A 22,646-nucleotide genomic window follows, 5' to 3' on the forward strand; every position below is an offset into this window, starting at 1 on the left:
ATAATACATAGCCTTATCAATGCTCAAACATATACATAAAGCTTGCAGCAGTGCACCGGTGTTGTGTCGAATTTTGACCCCCTGCCAAATTATTACCCCCTCATTGAAGTCGCTGCCTGATTGCCTAATCTTAACCACACTCCTAATCCTAAACCCTCCACCACACCTTATCCTAAACCTACCAATACTAGGGGGTAATAATCTGGCAGGGGGGGTCTAAATTTAATGATTTTGAATGTGGCGTGAAAAAACAGAAGTATACTTCTGAACATTTTAATAATGTATTAATAAACTAGTGTTTTTGTGTGTTTTCGGCTGCAGAGATGAAGTCGATGATGCTGACTTGTCATCTCCACAGTAATGGAGTAATGCACATTTCATACAGATTACATAATCAGAGAATATTTGTTTTAGATTTGAATCGGTTCATTTTAAAGTAGACATTTAAAGCTTTCTATAGATATATATGTCTGTGAGGCAAGTATACGCTGAGTTTCGTTTCATTTTTGTGGTGCGCTCAAGTTCACTTGAAACTGAGACAGCAGAAATTGCATGCTGTTTGTTTTCTTTATTTTACAAAAGCACAATGTTTTGTTGTTATTGTGAGTTTACAGAAATAAAAGCATTTACAGTTTCAAATATTGAATTATTCTTATCTGTATGGCCAAAAACGAAAGAGTATTTTAAGTTAAATGCAAGTGATCGCACCGGCGCCTCCATGTCATGCAGCAAGCGAGCGGACGTGTAAAGTTGCTACTACTTGCATGTTTCAAGTGATAAGCCATATTGATGAATGACAGGCGACTCTTTGGATTTTCTTTAACAACCTGTCTGTCACAGACTGTGTGATTTCGCCACTTCCTGTGAAGGTTTTTTTTTCCCTGCAACCTACCAACTAATACCCATTTTGGTCGACTAAGCCTCTTCTCATCGACTAACAACATGATATTAAGGGCAGCCCTATTAATTATTTAAAATAATACAGTGTTTTTTTTGTTTCCTGAAAAGTAGCAATATGCATTGATATGCAATGCAAATGCAATGCTACTTAATGTCGCTTTCTTGACTCAATATTTGATTAAAATGCAAAAAGATCTGGATCTAAAATGGAATTTCTGATATGATAACTGAAAGACACTCGCTGAATTAAACATGCAACGGTATGAAATCATGTGACAGCAATGCAGTTTAAGGCGTATTTGAGAAATTTATCATTGCATAATGTGTTCTCGGGCGCATACATATTTTAAAAACACAGTAGGCAGTGTAAAGTCATACTTAAAAATAGTAAGCTAGTTTTCCATTACAGACAAAGACAGCGTCCAGGGTTCAGACACAGTGCCTTGTCACTAGGTTACTCCAGGGGCTTCCTGTCTGAGATATTGATGTCTAACCATCTGTTTATATCATAAACAAGGTGAAAGGACGATACATCCAAGGACAACACGCCAAGATGTCCACGCCAGAGTGAGAGCATGAAAAAAAGCACAGCTCTCGCCCATTTCTAATGTACTGTTCAGGGACAGAGAGACAAAAAAAAAAAAAAAACTTTCATTGTTAGGTGAACTCTTCCTTTAGGATTTAGTCATAATCAAACACACATAGCTGTGCTCTTGAAATCATATCTTCAGCACAAACAATACTGTCAGTACTGATACATCTGTTTTAATTACACACTTGCCCTTTAAATAAATATGCATGCAAATTCTGATGCTCTAACTTGTTAGTGAATCATCACTAAGACCAAGAACAACAAGTCAGAGTCAATAGAAGTTGTCTTCACGAACAACAAAAGGAATGCATTTTTGCAATATACACCCTCCTTTAACAAAAACCAGACTTCAACTCCAGGCAATCAAACAAGACATCTTTAATTAGTTTAGAAATAAAACTGGGGAAAGAAGAAAGCATACCTTAAAATGCTGACTATGTAGGCAGCTCACTAGATTTGAGACTCCTTGAGTCACGTGAACTAGGGAGTGGAATGAGACACACCCTGACTGAGGCTTTTATAGAGCCTGATTGTCAAGGCTTTTAACTTCCACAGGAATGTAAACCACACACAAATGCAATGCTCTGCCAACTCCAGATATATATCATATGCTCATAAAATGTAATACTCATATATATAAAGTGCATCATTCATTTTTAAACACTACAATAAAAAGAATTTGGTAGAAAATGTGTTTAATTGTCATGGAAATATCATAAAAGGTTTCTGTTTGTCTTTGAAACATTCAGCGGGTTTGTCTGGATGCTGCACCTGTGAGGGTGTGTCTGCCTCCCTGTGAACAGCACAAGTTCAAACATTCACAAGCGTCTGCCTCTGACATCACAGTCACCTGACGTCACACTCAGTGAAGCGTGTCAGGAGCAGCTCGCTGCAGGTGACAGGAAGAACAGGTGTACGCAGGTGTGCTCTTACCTTTGCCATCTGAGCCTGAACTCCGCTGGTCTTCAGAGCGCTGACGGCTTTCTGAGCAGCAGCAGGGCTGTCAAAGTCCACAAAGCCATACCCTGAGAGAAAGACAACCACAACATGGTGTTAGATACAGCTTTAAAGAGACAGCGCACATGAACAACACACAGTTTCAACCTGAAAAACAAGGTGTTCTAGGGTGAATCTATAGAGTAAATGTAATAAAAAAAAAACAGAAAAAAATATAAATGAATATTGTTTTATTATTCATTTCATTTTTATTATTTAATTTAAATCCCAGCACTCTAAAATACTACTCTAAATAAATACATTTTATTTTAAAAGTATTTAAGTATTTTATTTTAGAATATTTTATTTTAAAAACATTTTAGAATATTTTATTAAATATTTTATAATTAAATACTCTAAAATGAAGTAATCTATTTTATTTTATTTTATAGTAGAGTGTTTTAGAGTAGAGCATTTTCAAGTATTTTATTTTAGAGTATTTTCTTTTAAAAACATTTTAGAATATTTTATTGTTTTAGAGTATTTTATTTTATTTTAGAATACTCCATTTCACAAAATACTCTACTCTATAATACTCTAAAATTAAATGCTCTAAAATAATTAAATAATCTTTTTTATTTTAGAGTATTTTATTTTAGTGTAGATAATTTTATTTTAAAAGTATTTTAAAGTAGAGTATTTTATTTTAAAAGCATTTTAGAGTATTTTAGAGTAGAGTATTTTATTTTACTCTAAAATAAAACAAAACAAAACTAAATAAATAAAATGTTAAATTAATAAAATAATAAAATGGTGACTAAAGTCCAAGAAGTTCTAATAGAAAGTTAACATTCTTATTTAGGAAATCATATGTTTTTTCCTGCTTAATTAGCTAATCAACATTAATACCTAAGTCATATCTTCCGAAAACATAAACTGATCAAGTGCACATTTATCCATTTCACACTGTTATTGAAAATTTAAAGAAACTTTTGTGAAATTTACAGGAAAAGTGATGCAATTTACCAGACAATAAAGATGCAAGACTCAAAAGATCTTAAATGAAACCATCTGATGGGTATATACTTTTTTAATGCACAAAACGCCAGCAGGCACAGGACCTCTTGAGAGCGTGTGCAAAGAGTGTATTGGGTGAACACATTAGCGGTTTCCACTTTAAGAGCAGGAAGAACCGAAGCGGCGGGTTGAGGAGAGTATCTTATCTCAGCGTGTGCGAGTAAGTGTGCTGTGACTCATCTATCACAGAGCCCCGAGTGAGAGAACCGCTGCACTATCAGTGTTTGCTTCCCCTAATGAGAACAATTAAATGGACACGAGGAAGCTGATCCAAGATAAGTCCTTACGTTCAGCTCCTCCCTTCACACTCCTCTGCTGCAGCCGGTTGCTATATTTAATCAGCGAACAGGTCAAACCACAAACACAGCCAGCACAGAACATCCTGACTAACAGCTCAAATATATGCATGACGTACAGGACAAAGAAACACTCACTAAACGCAGCCACAGGTATGATCCATCTGCTACGGACATCAACACCATTTCATTTCAGATCAAATTGTTTAGATGTAAGAGAAAACACAGTGTGGTTGAAATAGCATAAAGAGTGTTTCTTTTTTAGTCAGAGGATCCAACATTTCAACCATCACTGTAGTGAGTAGATTCAAAATGTTCAATGAAAGAAGTCAAATAGATTTATACATTTTTAAATATAAACACACTTATATTTACCAATATAACGACACAGAAATAAACAGCAATATATTTTCCTATATATATTTAAAACAGTTTAATATATGGAAAATGGAATGCTGTTAAGTGATGCTATAAATGATTCACTGAATCAGGTTCAAACTGATTCCACTCTGAACCGATTCCCTGTTGTAACATTTTTGATGCATGAATTTCTAAGGCCTTTAAAAGATCAACATGATAAAATGTTGGTAAAAAAACCTACTACATGCCTTTTGTCCTCAAATTGAGAGTTTTCTTTTGTCATCATATTGATAGTTTACACTTTTTAGCAAGTAAAAGTCTTTTAGTATAACTGTAAAGGTCGTGGTTCACGTGTCTTTTTGCTGTGATATCTTTCCTGATTTTTATTAAGTAAACATCAGAATAAATTTAAATTGTTAGTAATATTTCAAGATGAACACTTACTGGACTGAAGCAACTTATTATCTATGCATAACTTCTTTTAGAAAAATCAGATATGATCATCAGGCTTTTGAGGAAGGTTTATTTGTTCATCTCTCAATCATCATTGTATTGCATTGAATTATATGTTTTAAAACTACAGAGTTGATCATAAAACAAAACATTTAAAGGATTAGTTCACTTCAGAATTAAAATTTCCTGATAATTTTAATCACCTCTATGTCATCCAAGATGTCCATGTCTTTCTTTCTTCAGTCGAAAACAAATTTTCCTTTTCACCTACATCACACATGACCTTTCCAACATGACTACGTAATGCGTGGCACAGAGCAGTGCAAGACGAGCATTTGTGGTTAAAATATATATAATTTTTATTTTTTTTTTAGAAAATGACTGATTTTTTCTCTAGATCAGACTCTTATTCCTCGTCTGGGATCATGTAGAGCTCTTTGAAGCTGCACTGAAACTGACATTTGGACCGTTGAACCCCAGTGAAGTCCACTATATGGAGAAAAATCCTGGAATGTTTTCCTCAAAAACCTTCATTTCTTTTCGACTGAATAAAGAAAGACATGAACATCTTGGATGACATGGAGGTGAGGAAATTATCAGGAACTACAAAGCTTTTGTCATAAAAATAAACATTTAAATATCATCTTACCAAGATATATTATTGGGAGATAAAGAGTGATAACTTATATTTACATGCATTATATTTATCATTATTATATTCTGTTATAAAGATCTCATTGATTTACATTACAAGCAATATTTTTGTCCATATAAAAATAACAACTGCACCAAAATGCGTATTTTTGTTCAGTTTGGGCCTCTGAATAACATTGAGGTGTTTGTATGAGTTTCATATTCTCACAATATCATACTATATGCCATTGGTGTATCAAATATGATACTCAACAAAAACACACATGCAAGATTTTTCAAAATATTTTATCTAAAAGTTCAATAAACTGTTCCACATCTGACTATTATTCTAGGCTTAATCAAATTAAATGTGAAACTAGCCTAAACTAGAAACTAATGTAATGACACCATCTTTAGTCAAATAAAAAGCTTATTTTTACACTCCCAGCAAAATCACGTTGAAATTATTGCATGTATACAATATATATCCACCAGCTTAGTGTTGAGCAGTTTGACGTGAAAGTGAAAGTCGGGCTTCTCTGGTTAGACTGTGGGTTGGTTTTAGATCATTTGTGCATCACAGTGATACTCGGGGTTAACATTTTCCATCCGGCTTCTTTGAAATTCGTGCGGGTTGAGAAGGGCTGGACTACAGGAAACTAAGACGTGAAGCCAGTCCATCAACACCCTCCTCGGGCCTGACTGAAATTACTCAGCACATAAATAATCCACAGCGCTGTGACTCAGCCACATGCTCCAGGGCAGTCCTGCCCCGAGGTGCCAAGCCCAGGAACAGAGCCAGATCCTGGACGACACCGGTCTGGAACAAACCCCAGAGGCCTCAGTCAAGACACCAAGGCCAGAACAGGAATAACAGCGAGGGGTCTGGGAAACAGCAACAGACTGACTGGGTATCTGTTTCCTGATACACCCACGGCAGCATAGCTGCTCAATGACGGAAAGCAGGGCGTGAACACGCAAACACACACACACCAACCCCACATAAATACTCACACGTTGCAGAAGTGTGCGTACACACTTATATAATATACTGCAATGATTTTGCTGGCAATATAAAATAAAGCAACACTGGATATTGCAACCTTTTTAATGTGTTTTTATTTGTCCATTAACGTGAGGAAGATGCACCATAAATGTATTTTATTTCTTGAAATAGGCCTTGGTCAGGGTAGTGCCATATTTAACTTTTGAAAGAAATGAAAACAAGGCTGTGAGAGAGAGCATTCAGTGGACTGTTGTTTAACATCATTACTGATTGTTTAGCTGACAAATGTTTTACAAAAACTCTATAAAACAGTTTTAAGTTGTAGGGCTAAAAAAAAAAAAAAAAAAAAAAAAATCGATTTCTCGATTTAATTGAAAAATTAAGGTTTTTGAGGAAAACATTCCAGGATTATATATATATATATATATATATACACACACACACACATGTTTTAGCCACAAATGCTCGTCTTGCACTGTTCTGTGATGCGCCATGAATTATGGCAAAAAAACTCCATCTTATTTTCATTTTACTTTTTTTTTGTAAAGGTCGTTTTACTTAGTCTTTGCACGTTTGCTTTGTAGACACTGGATCGGTACTTCCGACTACGTCACGCGTGACCTTTCCAACATGATTACGTAATGTGTGGCGCATCGCAGAGCAGTGCAAGATGAGCATTTGTGGTTAAAATGTGTATAATTTTTTATTTTTTTTAGAAAATGACAGATACTTTCTCTAGATAAGACCCTTATTCCTCGTCTTATTCCTCTTTGAAGCTGCACTGAAACTGACATTTGGACCTTCAACCCCAGTGAAGTCCACTATATGGAGAAAAATCCTGGAATGTTTTCCTCAAAAACCTTCATTTCTTTTCAACTGTAGAAAGAAAGACATAAACATCTTGGATGACATGGGGGTGAGGAAATTATCAGGAAATTTGACTCCCTGTATAGTTCACAGCATTAGTTGAGAGATATAGTATTGCCATGTACTGTACATGATATATATCTAAAATAATCAATATCAAACAGAATTGGAATCAAATCAAAGGTGAATCGATTTGTGAAATTTGTGTCAATCCCCAGCCCTATTAAGTAGTGAGTTGTGGTCCTTTATACAGTGCTTGCCATTGTAAATTCATCCTTCAAGGCCTTGTTTTCAGCCAAGTTTAACTCAATATGGGGTCTAACCTGACTAAAGTTTATAAACATCTTGAATTTAGGCATTTAAAAGAAAATTAATGAATATTGAGATATACTGAAGGTTATCAATGGAATTTTTTTTTTTTTAGATATATTACTCAGATCTACTCATACATGCGGACTAAATCAAGGCTGCAGTCCAGCAGTCATGAATCATGACGTGAGTGTGATGAAAAGCATTAATGACATAAGCAGAGGACCAGATAAAACACTTTGTGGTCAGCAGAAACAGAATAAGACGCAACCCAGTCACAATCGTTATATACATGACGGCACCATGAGCTGAAGGAACTGAATTTAGATATAGATATATGGCAAAATCTGCATGAGACCTTTCATGAAAATCATGAAAATGAATAAAACCTGAATGCGCATTTGGATTGACATTACTTTGAAATTCTACAGAATGGCTTGTTTTTTAGCAGAAGTATTTTTTTCAATTAATGTTTTACATAGGCATTTTTAGAAATTTGCCATCATTTTTCAATACAGAATGATAAGTGCACGGATAACAGGCAGATTTTCACACAAGCTATTAAACATGATTAAAAAAATACATATGTTAATTTAAAATGACTGAATTCTTGAGAAGCGTATATAATCACTGAACAACCTCAGAGCACATGGTGGCTCTGTCTAGAAAGTTTTGCATGTTATCTTTAAAAATCTGCTTCTCCATAGAGAAAATGAATGGGATTTTTACTCATTTTTACCACATTAGCCACGTTTCCATTACCCTTTAAATTGCGCCAAATATATATGGAATATGGAAACACCAATTTCGCAAAAACTCCCATATATCGCAAAAAAAGTTCACACTCGCATGAGGTAGTTTTTCAGGCAGTTCAGAAAAGGAATATTTTGCAAAACTCCAATGGAGTTTTTTTTTTTGCATTTACAGGTCACCTGCCGTATGTAAAAGTCAATCATTCTTTAAAGAGGGTTTGGACAGAAGACGAGAGTTCATTAAACTCTTAAAAGACAAAAGTATTATGGGAATACTTGATTCTAAACAACAAAGAAATGCCACAATTTGAATTTATCAAGACCTCGAAGCAAATAGGAGGGAGAAACACCCAAAAACACCTCATATGTGGCCGATCCCAAGTATAAGGGGCTCTCCTTGCCATAAATGCTTGGACAAGTCTCCTTTGATTAAAAATAATGGCTAGTGCTAGGGGTGTCACGATTCTCCAAATCCTTGATTCAATTACATTTTCGATTCTAAGGTCATGGTTTGATTTGATTCTCGATTTTTACATTTATTTTTTTTAAAAGCACAGCTATGCCATTTTTCAGACTAGACTTTTAAATGCCTAAAACCGGAGTTTTCCACCACTAAGGTTGCATGTCCGCGGCTATGAATACTCCTAACGTACGCGTAATTGCATTTGCACGAGTTGAGTTGCTTGGAAGTTTAATTCCAAATGAAGACGGAAGAGTAGTTTGTGTAGGTGTTGGTTTAACAGATAATGTTAACAGATCTATGTTTTTGTGGTGCCTGCAGAGATGCCCTGCCATGTTAGTCATGCTGCCAGTGAGAGAATATGGTACATATACTAAGGTGACACCCTTAGCTAGTGCAGTGGCTGGGATATACGTAAACCTACCAACATCCATTGCCATGATTTTTGGAATGACTTCTTGCGAGAGGGGAAAAAAAGACATTTTAGTCACATGACATCAGTTAATGGAAACGCCGTCCTTTCGCAATAGTTTTTTATCGATATTAAGAAAACATCGCAAAAGTTTTGCACAAATCTGTAATGGAAACGAGGCTATTGTTGCACTTTACTGCAAAAACAACTGTGTTCTTTCATTATCTCCGCCATAAACACCTAAATTTGCGATTTGTTTATTTGAATTAAACGTTGGTGTGCACATCAATACAATAAGCAGCTTTCAGAGAAATATGAAATCCCATCTTTGGGAAAAACACTACACTGCACAGATATTGAGATACACAAATCAGAGGGCAAAACATAAATGTACGTACCTTTGCATTTGTTTGTGGTTTTGTCTAAGATGGCCTTGGTTGATACGATTTTTCCATACCTATAATAAGAACAAACAGATGTGTTAAGAATTTTAAAACACACACAGATATAAATCATGCATGAAACACAAAAGAAAAAGAACAATACAATAATTTACAAAATTGATTCAATTTTAATTGCCAGCAAAATCACATATTGTGAATATATTTAATTTATTTAAGCAAGTGAGAATGCATTTCAGTATTACAGTTGCTAACTGAACAAAAAAAAAGACCTACAATAATATTTGAAACTACATGAAGGTGAGTAAATGACATTATTTTTTATTTTTGGGTGAACTATTCCTTTAAGATATGTGTCTAAAAACCTAAAATTTGTAAAAGAAGTGAATCTTTAACAATGCTTCATTGTATAGCGATATATTCTGTACACTTCTGAGCCAAAAACGAGCTCTGCAGGAGGAAACATCTCTGGAGGAGAACAGAGCAGGCAAAGGAGTCCTTGGGGGTAAATGTGATTGATTTATGAGGAGGTTATAAAAACTGCAGTGGAATGCTGTAAGGCACATGTGAGTGAAAACATGTCCTTTGACCTCACAGGATGGGAACCTTGGCACCAATATGACCTCATGTGTACTTCAACAGCCACCGATGGCAAGAAAAGAAAAAAAAAAGGTCATTAAGCTCTTTCAATTAATAACCAAATAGGAAAGCCTTCATGAGATTTGAAATCCAATTACAGAAGACTCCTAAAGTCTGTGACCTCGAGGTCTGCTTCTCCACGGGGGGTGAAGGGTTTGCACCAATTGACCTAATATTAATCAATTACGAGGATCTCGTATCTTCCTCCTGCCTCCCGTCATTTCTTCCTGAGCGGCTTATGGAAGCCATGCTTCAATCAAAAGCTTGGAGGTGTTAGGAAAAAAAGTAATTCGAAGCTTTCAGGGACTCTGAGGACACTTTTACAGTGACCTTGGATCCAGAAGAATTTTTCACCATAGGGATTTTAAAAAGTCTTTGTTAGCGAGTCACAAGCCATGAATCAAGCCAACCAGTGAGGTAATTCACGTTACAAACTTTTATTTGAAGGTAAAAAGTGCTTGAAAATCAGACAGAACGTCAAATATACAAGACTGTGTAGTCAAATTTATTTATAAAGCATTTTTCACAATGCACATTATTTCAAAGCAGTTAATGTTTATATTAATATTTTCATGCCTTATATACGTTTAGCAGGGCGATAATATAGTTCACACTTTGAGACGAGACAAACAATCAAGTAGTGATGAGCCGATATGAAAATTCTGTCAGATACCAATAATTCTTTATATTTGTAAGCTGATTACCGATATATTGGCCGAATAAATCTAAATTTTTATATAATTTTTGAGAGTCTGATTACAAAAACAAAAGTCTCACCATTAAAAGCCATGTCCCAACGCACAATTATAATGTTCTCATTATAATATTATGACAGACTTGAGCTGCACATGTTGCACTTGACTGTATTTTCCTTTTTGAAGTGATATTAATCATATTTCAAGCAATTCAAATCAATAATGGTGGCGCATCTGAAGTGTCTCAGCTGAAGGAAATAAGCCATTATTTATCGGCTTTAATATATCGGCCAAATTTTCTTATCGGACCGATAACTATAACATTAAAAATAAACGTATATCAGCTATTGTGGCCGATATATCGTACATCCATACAATCAAGCATTTGAGATATGCTACAAAGTAACTGAGGAAATAACTACAATCCCATATATTTGTCTATATTTATAGGAACAACATATTTTACGTTAATTGCAAAATATGCATATACATACAAATATTTAAGTAGTTTGAGAGCATAGGGAGACTCGCTGTAATTCGCTGTGATTGAGTGGGCGGAGCTAAAGAGTTCTTTTGGCGCAATTTTCTGTTCTGATTCTCTGATTGGTGGGAGATTTCTAAAAAGAATCATGGGTAATGTAGTTTTTCACCAGGAATTTCACTGTTAAAAAAAAAAAAAAAGTTAAAATAATGCAAGCTAATTGCTTCATCAAAAGCATACATGATTTATTAAAGGTGCCATCGAATGAAAAATTGAATTTATATTGGCATAGTTGAATAACAAGAGTTCAGTACATGGAAATGACATACAGTGAGTCTCAAACTCCATTGTTTCCTCCTTCTTATGTAAATCTCATTGGTAACACTTTACAATACGGTTCTTTGTTAAACATTAGTTCATGTGTTAACTAACATGAACTAACAATGAGCAATACATTTGTTACTGTATTTACTAATCTTCGTTAGTGTTAGTTAATGAGAATACAGTTGTTCATTCTTTGTTCATGTTAGTTCACAGTGCATTAACTAATGTTAACAAGCTTTTAATAATGTATTAGTAAATGTTGAAATTAACATTAACAAAGATTAATAAATGCTGTATAAGTGCAGTTCATTATTAGTTCATGTTAACTAATGTAGTTAACTAATGTTAACTAATGAACCGTATTGTAAAGTGTACCATCTCATTTGTCATAAACAACTTCATTCTTTATAAATCTCTCCAACAGTGTGTAATTTTAGCTTTAGGCGCAGAGCACTATCAAAGTCATTCAGAATCAAATGTAAACATCCAAATAAATACTTTACTCACATGATCTGATGTATGCATGACGAACACTTTGTAAAGATTCATTTTGAGGGTTATATTAGCTGTGTGAACTTTGTGTTTACTGTTTAAGGCTGTCGAGAGCTTGCAGGGGCGGTGAGCGGGAGATTTAAAGGGGCCGCAGCCTGAATCGGTGCATAGTTAATGATGCCCCAAAATAGGCAGTTAAAAAAAATAATTAAAAAAAAAATCTATGGGGTATTTTGAGCTGAAACTTCACAGACACATTCAGGGGACACCTTAGACTTATATTGCATCTTTTGAAAAGGGGTTCTAGGGCACCTTTAACAACCTTGTGGCTCAGTAGGTCTGTCTTTAACAGTTTATTAAAAAGTTAATGTTAAAAATCAGTTTCCCTATAGAGAAAGTGAATGGGATTGATGAAACTGTTGCACAAAAATATACAGCATACAAACTTCAATATTTGAAATAAAGACTAATAGTGATGCTGCTTTAGAATTTATCCAACTTTTGAAACAGACTTTTAGTGCATGTATGATCCCTTAAAATGCTGCCTACATAGGCACCTCACTGGGTTTTGGAACAGAGCGAACAGGTTATGAAAAGTTGACAAATGTCATTTATTAATCTCGGTGTCCAGAGAGACAGCACAACAGCGTTTATGGGCCTTTTTATGCGCTTCATCGCCTGGTTTACCGGAAAAAGACGAGGCCATCAGGAGAAAAAAACCATCCTAATAGGCCGCCTCTCCATTAGCTTCCGCTGAAAATCTATTACAATTGAATTGCAGCGGCCAGACGGTGGAGGAGAGGCAGAGAGACGGATAGAATGACCGAGAGAACAATGTGACTGGTGTTTCACCTGCCATTTCAACCCCAGTCTTGATCCCATTATGGAGCCTGACGGCAGCTCCGGTTACCCTCCACCAGAAGCGTATTGATCTCTATAGTAAGAGCTCAGGGCGACGTTTCATAACTCAGCAGGGACCTTTTCTGCTCTGTGAACATAGTCTTCCTATATTTGTTGAGATTAACCATAGATGCACAATATATTGGTGAATGTAACGGATAATTTATATAATGCTCTGCGATGCGTCATGTGTGAGGTAGGTGGAAGTACCGAGCAAGTGTCTACAAAGCGAACGTGCAAAAAAAGATAAAACAATGTTGTACGATTTTGAAGTTGGAGGAGAAAGTGAGATGAATTTTATCACCCTACCACAATACCTCTGCCTACGCCAATGTGATTACATAATGCATGGCACATCGCAGAGCAGTGCAAGACGAGCATTTGTGGTTACAAACTATGTAAATTTTTTTTTTTTTTAGAAAAATCAGTTAGTTTCTCTAGATAAGACCCTTATTCCTCGTCTGGGATCATGTAGAGCTCTTTAAAGCTGCACTGAAACTGACATTTGGACCGTTGAACCCCAGTGAAGTCCACTATATGGAGAAAAATCCTGGAATGTTTTCCTCAAAAACCTTCATTTCTATGTGGAGTAGGATTTTATGCCAATGAGATCTCATGACGTTGCAGAAATGGAAACTTGTGTTGAAACTCATGGCACCTGGTTAATAAGACTCGGATAAACAAGGAAGAGTTAGCTTTTATCTAGTCACTATATTGCACCACATCTGGGTAGGATGCAGTGCTAAGTGACCTGGCAAAAGAACGCACAACCCTTGAAGAATGTTAGAGGAATGTTCCCTCCCTTGGAGAACTGCCCTGGTTTTGGTTCATTTCCAACTAGACAGCGTTTCCTTAAGGACAGACTCTTTAATCTATTCCAGTCTGGATATATGCAAAGGTGAAAGGGCCTTGAAAGCCATATCCTTTGATTTGCATGAAAATGCGACTTACAGGCGCTTATGTTAAGTGGATTTTTTTTTTTTTTTTTTTTTTGGAGAGTAAAATCCTCTCAGCAACAATTCACAAGCACAGTTCAAGCTTTTTTATCTTCAATAACATATAGAAAAGAATGAAAATGTAAAAAACACACTCCAGCATGCTTTTAAGAAAATACACAGAAGCTGAATATATCAAAATAAACATTATCTATGCACACTTTTAGTGTACGCTAGTGAAGACGATATCCCAAGATTCACAGGATAATTAACACAAAGCAAACTGGACTGATTCCAGTAACAGATCATATTCACACTATGTGTTTTACGCTGGCAATTTTTAGGCTGCCAAAGTATATATGGCAAGATGTGTAAAGAGAGGCAACCAAAATCTATGGTAACGATCACACACAGATATATATGTATACACTCCAAAAAATGTTGGGTTAAAAACAACCCAAGCTGGGTTGAAAATGGACAAACCAAGCAATTGGATTGTTGTAACCCAGCGCTTGAGTTAAATGTTTGACCAACCTGCTGGGTAGTTTTATTTTGCTGATATCCAATATGATGGACAACATTTTTAATCAACATTCATTCACAAGCATTAAACATTTTGAATATATTTGGCTACAAATGAATAAATAAATGATCTTTTAAAGGTGCCCAAGAACGTGCCACAAGATGTCTAAGGTGTCCCCTGAATGTGTCTGTGAAGTTTCAGCTCAAAATACCCCATAGATTTTTTTTAATTAATTTTTTTTAACTGCCTATTTTGGGGCATAATTAACAATGCACTGATTTACACTCGGCGGCGCCCCCTTAAATCGCGTGCTCTCTGCCACACCAGCTGTCGAGTATATTACAGCACATTTACAAAGTTCACACTGCTAATATAACCCTCAAATTTACTTATAAATCACTTTACAAGATGTTCATCATGCATGCTGCATGCATGCTTCGAATTATGTGAGTAAAGTATTTATTTGGATGTTAAAAGTTTTATTCTGAGTGAATTTGAGGCTGTCCTAATGCTAATGCTACACTTTTGGAGAGATTTATAAAGAATGAAGTTGTGTTTATGAATTATACAGACTGCAAGTGTTTAAAAATGAAAATAGCGACAGCTCTTGTCTCCGTGAATACAGTAAGAAACGATGGTAACTTTAACCACATTTAACAGTACATTAGCAACATGCTAATGAAACATTTAGAAAGACAATTTACAAATATCAGTAAAAATATCATGATATCATGGATCATGTCAGTTATTATCGCTCCATCTGCCATTTTTCACTATTGTTCTTGCTTGCTTAACTAGTCTGATGATTCAGCTGTGCACAGATCCAGACGTTAATACTGGCTGCCCTTGTGTAATGCCTTTCATAATGTTGGGAACATCATGGGCTGGCATTATGCAAATATTTGGGCGTACACCCCGACTGTTACGTAACAGTCAGTGTTATGTTGAGATTCGCCTGTTCTTCCATGTACTGAACTCTTGTTATTTAACTATGCCAAGGTAAATTCAATTTTTGAATCAAGGGCACCTTTAAAACAGTTACAGAGCAAATACATCAACCTTGAGACTAAACAGCATCAAACGGCTAAAAAAAACTTTAAAACAAATGTCACTATATCGCCCAGCAGCCCTACTACAATCATATCGTCAGTCAAAAAAGCAGCCAAAGAATAGAGGATCAAATCCACACACTGATCTGATGTTGCACGGTTCAACAAAGCTTGTGTTATGACATCGATACCTCTGACCTCGTATCTTTCCCAGGGATGTGCCCTGGAAAAGGTTACATCTGAAAGGTCAAAGGACAAATTGCTTTAGCCATCAGGATGAGATTAAGCTAAATACGGCGAAGGGTTAGGCGATCACACCACTGACCCTCCAGTGAAAAGCCCAACACTAATCCAGAGCCTCAATCACGGCCATAGATGAACTGTGCTGCTCTCTTTACACTGCAGCAGCTTTCTAATTAAAGACGGTGATTGAGTTCCTTTGAGGACAAACCTGTGAACATCACAAGGCATACAGCTGAAAGGTTGTTTGCAGTGATGCAGATATCAAAGCTGATATGAAAAGCTGAGTTCTTAAAGAAGCAAAGTGACACTGAAATCTGCATTCAACAGTACTAAGCGTGCATCTTCACTGCAGACCCTTGAGAGGCAGGACATTATTTCATTACTAATTATACCAATGATTATTACATGCAATTACATTAAAATGTGATGTGAACGAGTTTAGACTTCTTAGGGTACCAAATAACAGTGTACGCAAGTACATGAATGCATATAATGGTAAATGCATAAAAGAATTACATAAATAAATAAATACAAAAATAATAATAATAATAATAATAATAATATGATATGATATATTTTATCAGTATACACAGCAATCATTTTAGGTATGCAAAAGAATTTTAATATGCATATTTTAATTAATATTTATGTATTATATTTTTTTTTTTTTTAGGCACACACACATAGATATTAGTGCTGTCAATCGATAATTTTTTTTTTTTTTTAAATTCTGTAATTACTCAGGATTAATCGCACCTAACATTAAAGTTTTTAATATATTATTATATTGTAATAATTTCACATTTAATCCCCAAATTAATGTAGAAACAACATAGACAATATATTTTAAATATTTAAATAAAATCATCAAAGTCTTCAGTTTTCACTGCATACATTATAAATTAAATTAAATTAAATTAAAGCAACTAATCCTTATTAAAGCAACAAAAGTTATTCAGTCAAGAGCAGTGAGTGATTTTCTCTTTATCTTTTGTTCTTTGATTAACATTAATGACACAGACAGCAGCAGGTTTATTAGGCTGCTGTCACTTTAAGATCTGACACACATGACTCAGATCATTTAAGACTTTATTTAACTAATTTAACTTTATTTAAGACTGTTCTTATGAAGATACTTGACAAAGCCGGTATTTGGGCATATTTTTTGTGTTCTTGTACGTTTAAATGTGCAAGAAAGGTCAATGCTGCCAGTTACTGCATTGACCTAGTCATATATCATTTTTTAATGTACATAAACTTAAATTGCTGGCCATATCTAACCAGAAAAAAAAGGTTAGATTGTCGAGTCCTGCTTCTGTTCCTGAATAATGAGATCTTCTAATTAGAAAACACAATGGATATGTAAGCCCAAATGTGTTACAAAGTCGATGTTTGTTGATATATATGTGTGTGTGTGTGTGTGTGTGTGTGTGTGTGTGTGTGTGTGTGTGTGTGTGTGTGTGCGCATAGAGTGGGAGGAAGTTTGATGAAGGGCTCAGAGGAGGAAAATGAGACTTCAAAGTCACATCAGTGGTCTTTCATCCACTCACCATCCGTGATTCAGTAACAGGATCATTCTGTGCTCTGCTTCTGCTTCTGCAGTGATGCACCAAAACAAACCTTGTGGTCCTTTGAAACCATACACCTCTAAAGATCCTGCGCTTGTTCTTGTTTGGGAGTTTGAGCAAACAATACATATAATATGACCATATCAATTTGTCGGACTTTTGTATACTTTTCTACACCATGATCAGCGGACAGGACTGATTCACGTAAATTACCTGTAATTGCTAAGAACAAACACAAGAGTGCTGCAAAACTTAAGAGCGAGATGTGTCCTAAATAAATCAAAAGTTTAGATGTTCATGGTTGCAACGTGTCACATTACTGGTGTCTCCAGAATGTGTGTGTGAAGTTTCAGCTCAAAATCCCCACAGATCATTTATTATAGTTTGTCAAATTTGCCCCTATTTGGGTGTGAGAAAAAACACAGTTTTTGTGTGTGTCCCTTTAAATGTAAATGAGCTGCTGCTCCAGAAGAGGGCGGAGCTTTAACAGCTCAACAACAACAAAGCTGGAGAATCTCACGCAGACAAAATGAGGATTGTCAGTAACGGTGTTCAGCCTTACATTGTTCAAACCGGAGTCGACCGAGCATGTGTCGTCACGTTCATCTTTTGTGTTGAATTGACCCTCGTTTGTGAAGCAGTCCGGCGTAAATGACGGCATGACAACAACACTCTACTACAACAACTCTTCCTCTTCTCTAAAGCAGCCCAACATGGCCAACATTTATCAGCATCAACAAAAGCCATCTTGACACTGCAAAGATGGCATTTTTTTGCCCCCTTAACTTAATTTGGTGGCCGTTTTGTACATTTTTCTGCCATTTTTGCACCAAACCCTTGCTAATTTAAGCTATTTTTGCGCTAATGTCAGACTTCAAATCCAATCAAAATGCAAATAAAAATGAAAATATTTAAATGTGATGAAGCATCTTTCACTTCTAAATAATTTAATTCAATTGACCGTCCTACAAAAAGTCATCACAACAATGTTATTCAATATATTTACCATTTTTGTGTTAAATGTTCAGCAAAATCGCTTAGTTAATAATATATTTACTCATGCCACACATCTCAAGCCAACAACATTGGAAAGTGCCATTTCTCACTGCAGCAATGCAGTATGGTCTATCTGTCAGTCTTCTTAGCGCCTTTACTCACAGGAGTCCTCTGAGGATCGGTTCTGTGATTCTGCTCAAAAATCATATCAAATCATCCAATAGACTCAAAGCGACACAGCATATGCCTCATCTTTTATTGATGGCATTCATCCCAGACCTCTTAGAGGGGAAAGTCACCCTCCAGCCCTTGACACAGGGTGACCGAAATATGAGAGTTCATTGAGCCGCAGTGCCAGGCTGTGTGAGATTACAATACTAAGACCACAGAGCAGCAATGACTCTTTCTTTATCCAACACCGTCCCAGATACTGCCAGAACATCCTGCATGTGCTCTCGTGTTCAGTCAAAGTAAAGCACTAATCGACAGAATTTGTGGCATAAGCTTAATTCCTTTATAAAAATAGTAATTGAGTAATTGAGTGGATATGTTACCATAACTTAAATAAATACATGGTTGCAAGTTAAAAATTATATTATATTATTGTTTTAATTAATCCTTTCAAGTTGCAAACATTATTGAATTTTTTTTGACATAGTAATGTTGATCATTACATCAACTTAATATTGTCTGTAATTTTAACTCAAATTTCTGCATTGTTTTTTTTTTATAAATTAGGTTGTAGTAACTTAATGAAATTGTCTTGATAACTTCAGAAATTAGGCAGTGGGTTTCTAGTTCCCAGCATGCTTTGCATAATAAATAAAGCATGAGAGAATCATTTACTTATCTTGCCAGTGAAGTTTTATCCAATCTTTCAATTTCAACATCAAATGCACATAGCTAATCGCGGTAACTTAATGCAAGAATACCAGAAAGAGACTGTTCACGTGGAGCAAACTTGATGAATTACATCTATAATCAGTAGAAAAAACATTCCCGCTTCATAAAGATATGTGAACAAACAGGCATCATTCACATAAGTGCTTTAATAAAAAACACAAGCTGCACAATTCCGCTTTTACAATGGAAATGTTGCACCATAGGCTTGTACTGTCAATACCGCCTCACTTTAACTACAAACTGTGCCTTTTTATTTTTTAAAAACCACAAAACAGAGTCAAAATTATTTTCTGTGATAATCGACATCATGCCACAGATGCTGCAGACATAGTTTAACTTGCATTGAGTGTGAAACAGTCCTCAGATCACAGGCAAAGCAATTACACTGTACGCCTCTCAATAATCTGCCTCCATTTATGAACGTATAATCTCTGATAAATAGACTGACCTCAGAGCCATTCAACCACATTGAAGCATTCATCAAGCAATAACTGCACATTGTTTCAAAGAGAACGGAGTACAAATATGACCCTGTAAAGCAAGGATTGGATTGTTGATTCAACGGTCACAGTAATCGATCTCCATTTGGAGGAGCCGCCGTCTCGCAGCGAAGCTGGGTTTAATGAGACACATCCGGACAAACCGGGGCGCTGGAGGCCATACTGTTCATCTTATCTTCTACTACAGCAAATAAAACACCCCTCAAGGCTGTTTCTTAAATCATGAAGTCTTTCAGTACTCTGTAGCGAGGGCTGTATGATAACGGTAGCCTGATTTGGGCTGCACGCTAAATCGTATTTTAATCGTGATCACGATTTCTGATTCTCTCAATTAATTAAGCATAATCACGTGATATTTTGGTAACAAGCCTCCACATGCTTATGGTTGCCAGATTTCAAGAATTCCCCAATTAGAGCTTTTATCTTAAATACATTTTCTGGCCAGTGTTTTAAAAAATATTCTTAGAAAAACTATTCTTAAATGCATTATAAATATTTTATTAATTTGTCATAAATTGTTATTTACGGTATTTTTAAGTGCCCACGATAACAATATCGCGCATATTCATTATCGTGAAATATTGCATTACCGAATATCGCCACAAGTCTAATCTCCACTGCGATATTTTTGCTCAAATGAATATGTAATAGAGCCTGTTTTCTTTCACGCGGTTGTTTGCTGTGAGCAAACCTCAGTTATGACCTGAAATAAATTCGAACACGAATCTTGACTATTTTGTTTGCGATTGTGGTTGCTGAATAAATGCACTTATGCAACCTCGGTACCACAATGCAAAGTCATTTTTGTTGAAAATAATAGAAAAACTTAACTATAATTTGGAATTGTTGGAACTGATACTAGCAGGGTTTGTAAAGATACTGTAAAGTGAAATTCCAGGACTTTTAAGCACTACTTTTTTGGTTTTCAAAGACTACAATGACAGATCTCACTCAAACATTATCTATATTGTCTTTCAAATTCTCTAAAAGGTAAATAGATAAATAAAAATAAACAAAATGGTAGAAATAAAGTGCAGCACATGCAATGACTATAGTAACTTTAACCATTGAAAGGGTACAATGACAAAGATATCGCTTTCCTTATTCAAACTGATTTTTTCCCCCATGAATATATGACTGACCTGTTTCATATACAATATCACGCTCATAGCCATGCAAAATGACTATATCTACATCAGATGGCTGCAGCATTAATTTTGTGTGAAAAGACGGTTTTATTGATCATCTAAACACTAATCTGTCTTTAAATAATTCAAGCACCTAGCAAGTACCTTTTCATAAATATAGCTGTTTTCAAGGGTTTTCCAGGACTTACATTTTCAAGCACTTTAATCAACCTGTACGAACCCTATATTAGGCATTTCACTTGTGTCAATATTTTTGAGAGAAGCTTTTTGTTGTACCAGTTTTCATAAGGTAAAGAGTGTTAATTTAAGATATAAATATAATACATGAAACTATATAGGGTAAAATAAACCATGCAATAATCGTGATTAATAATTGTAATTATAACGTTTGAGCAAAAATAATCGTGATTATCAGTTTATCCATTCCAGTGCAGTCCTAATAAGTCTTTTTCATCTCCAGTAATGAAAGTTGGGGTGGTACTCACGGCTGACAGAGCTTGACCAGGTCATGGTCGGTGGTGGTTGGCGGTAACCCACGAATGTAGAGGTTAGTTTTACTGAGCTGCTCCCAGCCGGCCGTGCTGCTGCTGCTGCTGCTGTGATTGGTGCTGCTGTTGGTTCCGGGACTGGGCGGAGCCATCGGGTGGGAGGAGGGGCCAACTGGGGGCTGGAGGGAAGGACACAAAACAAGCTGCAGTCAGAGTGGATCAAGGTCAAAGAAAGCAGGGAAGCAAAAAGTAAACGGTGAGAAAGAAATAGGCAAAAGAAGCCAGGAGATGTACTATATATTGGACAGACTAATACAGCAAGTGGATGACTCTTTGACTACTAACAAGCAGCATTTCCCCAAATTTTGAACAGAATCAAACGCAAAACATATTAAATAGCTGAAATGCGTAATAATGTTGTTAAAATACTTCCATACAGTTAATCAAATATATATATATAATCACAATATACGCATTTTGCTTGAAATTCAAAGAACAAATATACCTAATTTTATTAAACATTTCCCCAAATTTTCAACAAAATCAAACAAACAACAAATATTACATAATATCTAAATCAGTTACACTGTGTAATTATTTGAGCTCTCCTTATTGAGAATCATTATTGAGAAACGATTCCAGAAATGATAAAGCAGGTACACATTTACATTTGTTGGTGAATTTTTGGGACCTTGGGACACACCCTGTAAAACTGGGATTGTCCCGGGTAAACCGGGACATCTGGTCACCCTATTATAAGATGAAATTATGAGTTCTGAGATGAACAAGACTGTCAAAGAGCTGCCGAACCTTCTTCACACTGCAGCGCTCATTATACTGTACAGACTAAGAACGAAGTTAAACAACCTGTAATTTAGGTTTGTTTATACTTTGTTTTACATGAATACTCCATCTTAAAATGAAAATAATGTAATTATTTATTCCCCCTCATGTCGTTTCAAACCTGTATGCAGTTATTTAAATGTTATTCAAACTTTTAAACAAAACGTTGGTCTATTTTGATTGTGCTTTTAGCAATTAAAAAGTGTTGTGCTCTCAGCTGATTCAAACACAATTTACCATGTTTATATCCACTCTGTGGATTTTTTTAATGCAAACTCTGTCAAAATGTACAAATGTTACCAGCCTAGGCCCATTAGACACATACATTTGTAAAGATGCAATGAATTTCAGGAACCTAAACATATCATCAATAGCATCAAGAGGTCAATTAACCAATTACCCAAATTAGGCCCAGATTTACTAACAGCTTGCATCAGCGCAAACCCGTTTGGCGTTAAAAATGAT

The 22,646-nt window shown here is 35.6% G+C and overlaps 1 protein-coding gene across 3 annotated transcripts in view; it reads right to left on the minus strand.

The window, feature by feature from the left end:
• LOC137035336 (RNA-binding motif, single-stranded-interacting protein 1) overlaps positions 1–22,646 on the minus strand; it is an 83,609-nt gene that overhangs the window by 32,460 nt on the left and 28,503 nt on the right. For all 3 annotated transcript variants that reach the window (XM_067408498.1, XM_067408497.1, XM_067408500.1), the window contains 3 exons: positions 21,336–21,517; positions 9,452–9,510; positions 2,426–2,517 (listed from right to left, as the gene is read on the minus strand). In XM_067408498.1, coding sequence (XP_067264599.1) covers positions 2,426–2,517; positions 9,452–9,510; positions 21,336–21,517 — 333 coding nt within the window. The remainder of the gene's footprint in view (positions 1–2,425; positions 2,518–9,451; positions 9,511–21,335; positions 21,518–22,646) is intronic.

Source organism: Chanodichthys erythropterus, chromosome 14 (assembly GCF_024489055.1).
Source record: "Chanodichthys erythropterus isolate Z2021 chromosome 14, ASM2448905v1, whole genome shotgun sequence".
Lineage (NCBI taxonomy): Eukaryota > Metazoa > Chordata > Actinopteri > Cypriniformes > Xenocyprididae > Chanodichthys > Chanodichthys erythropterus.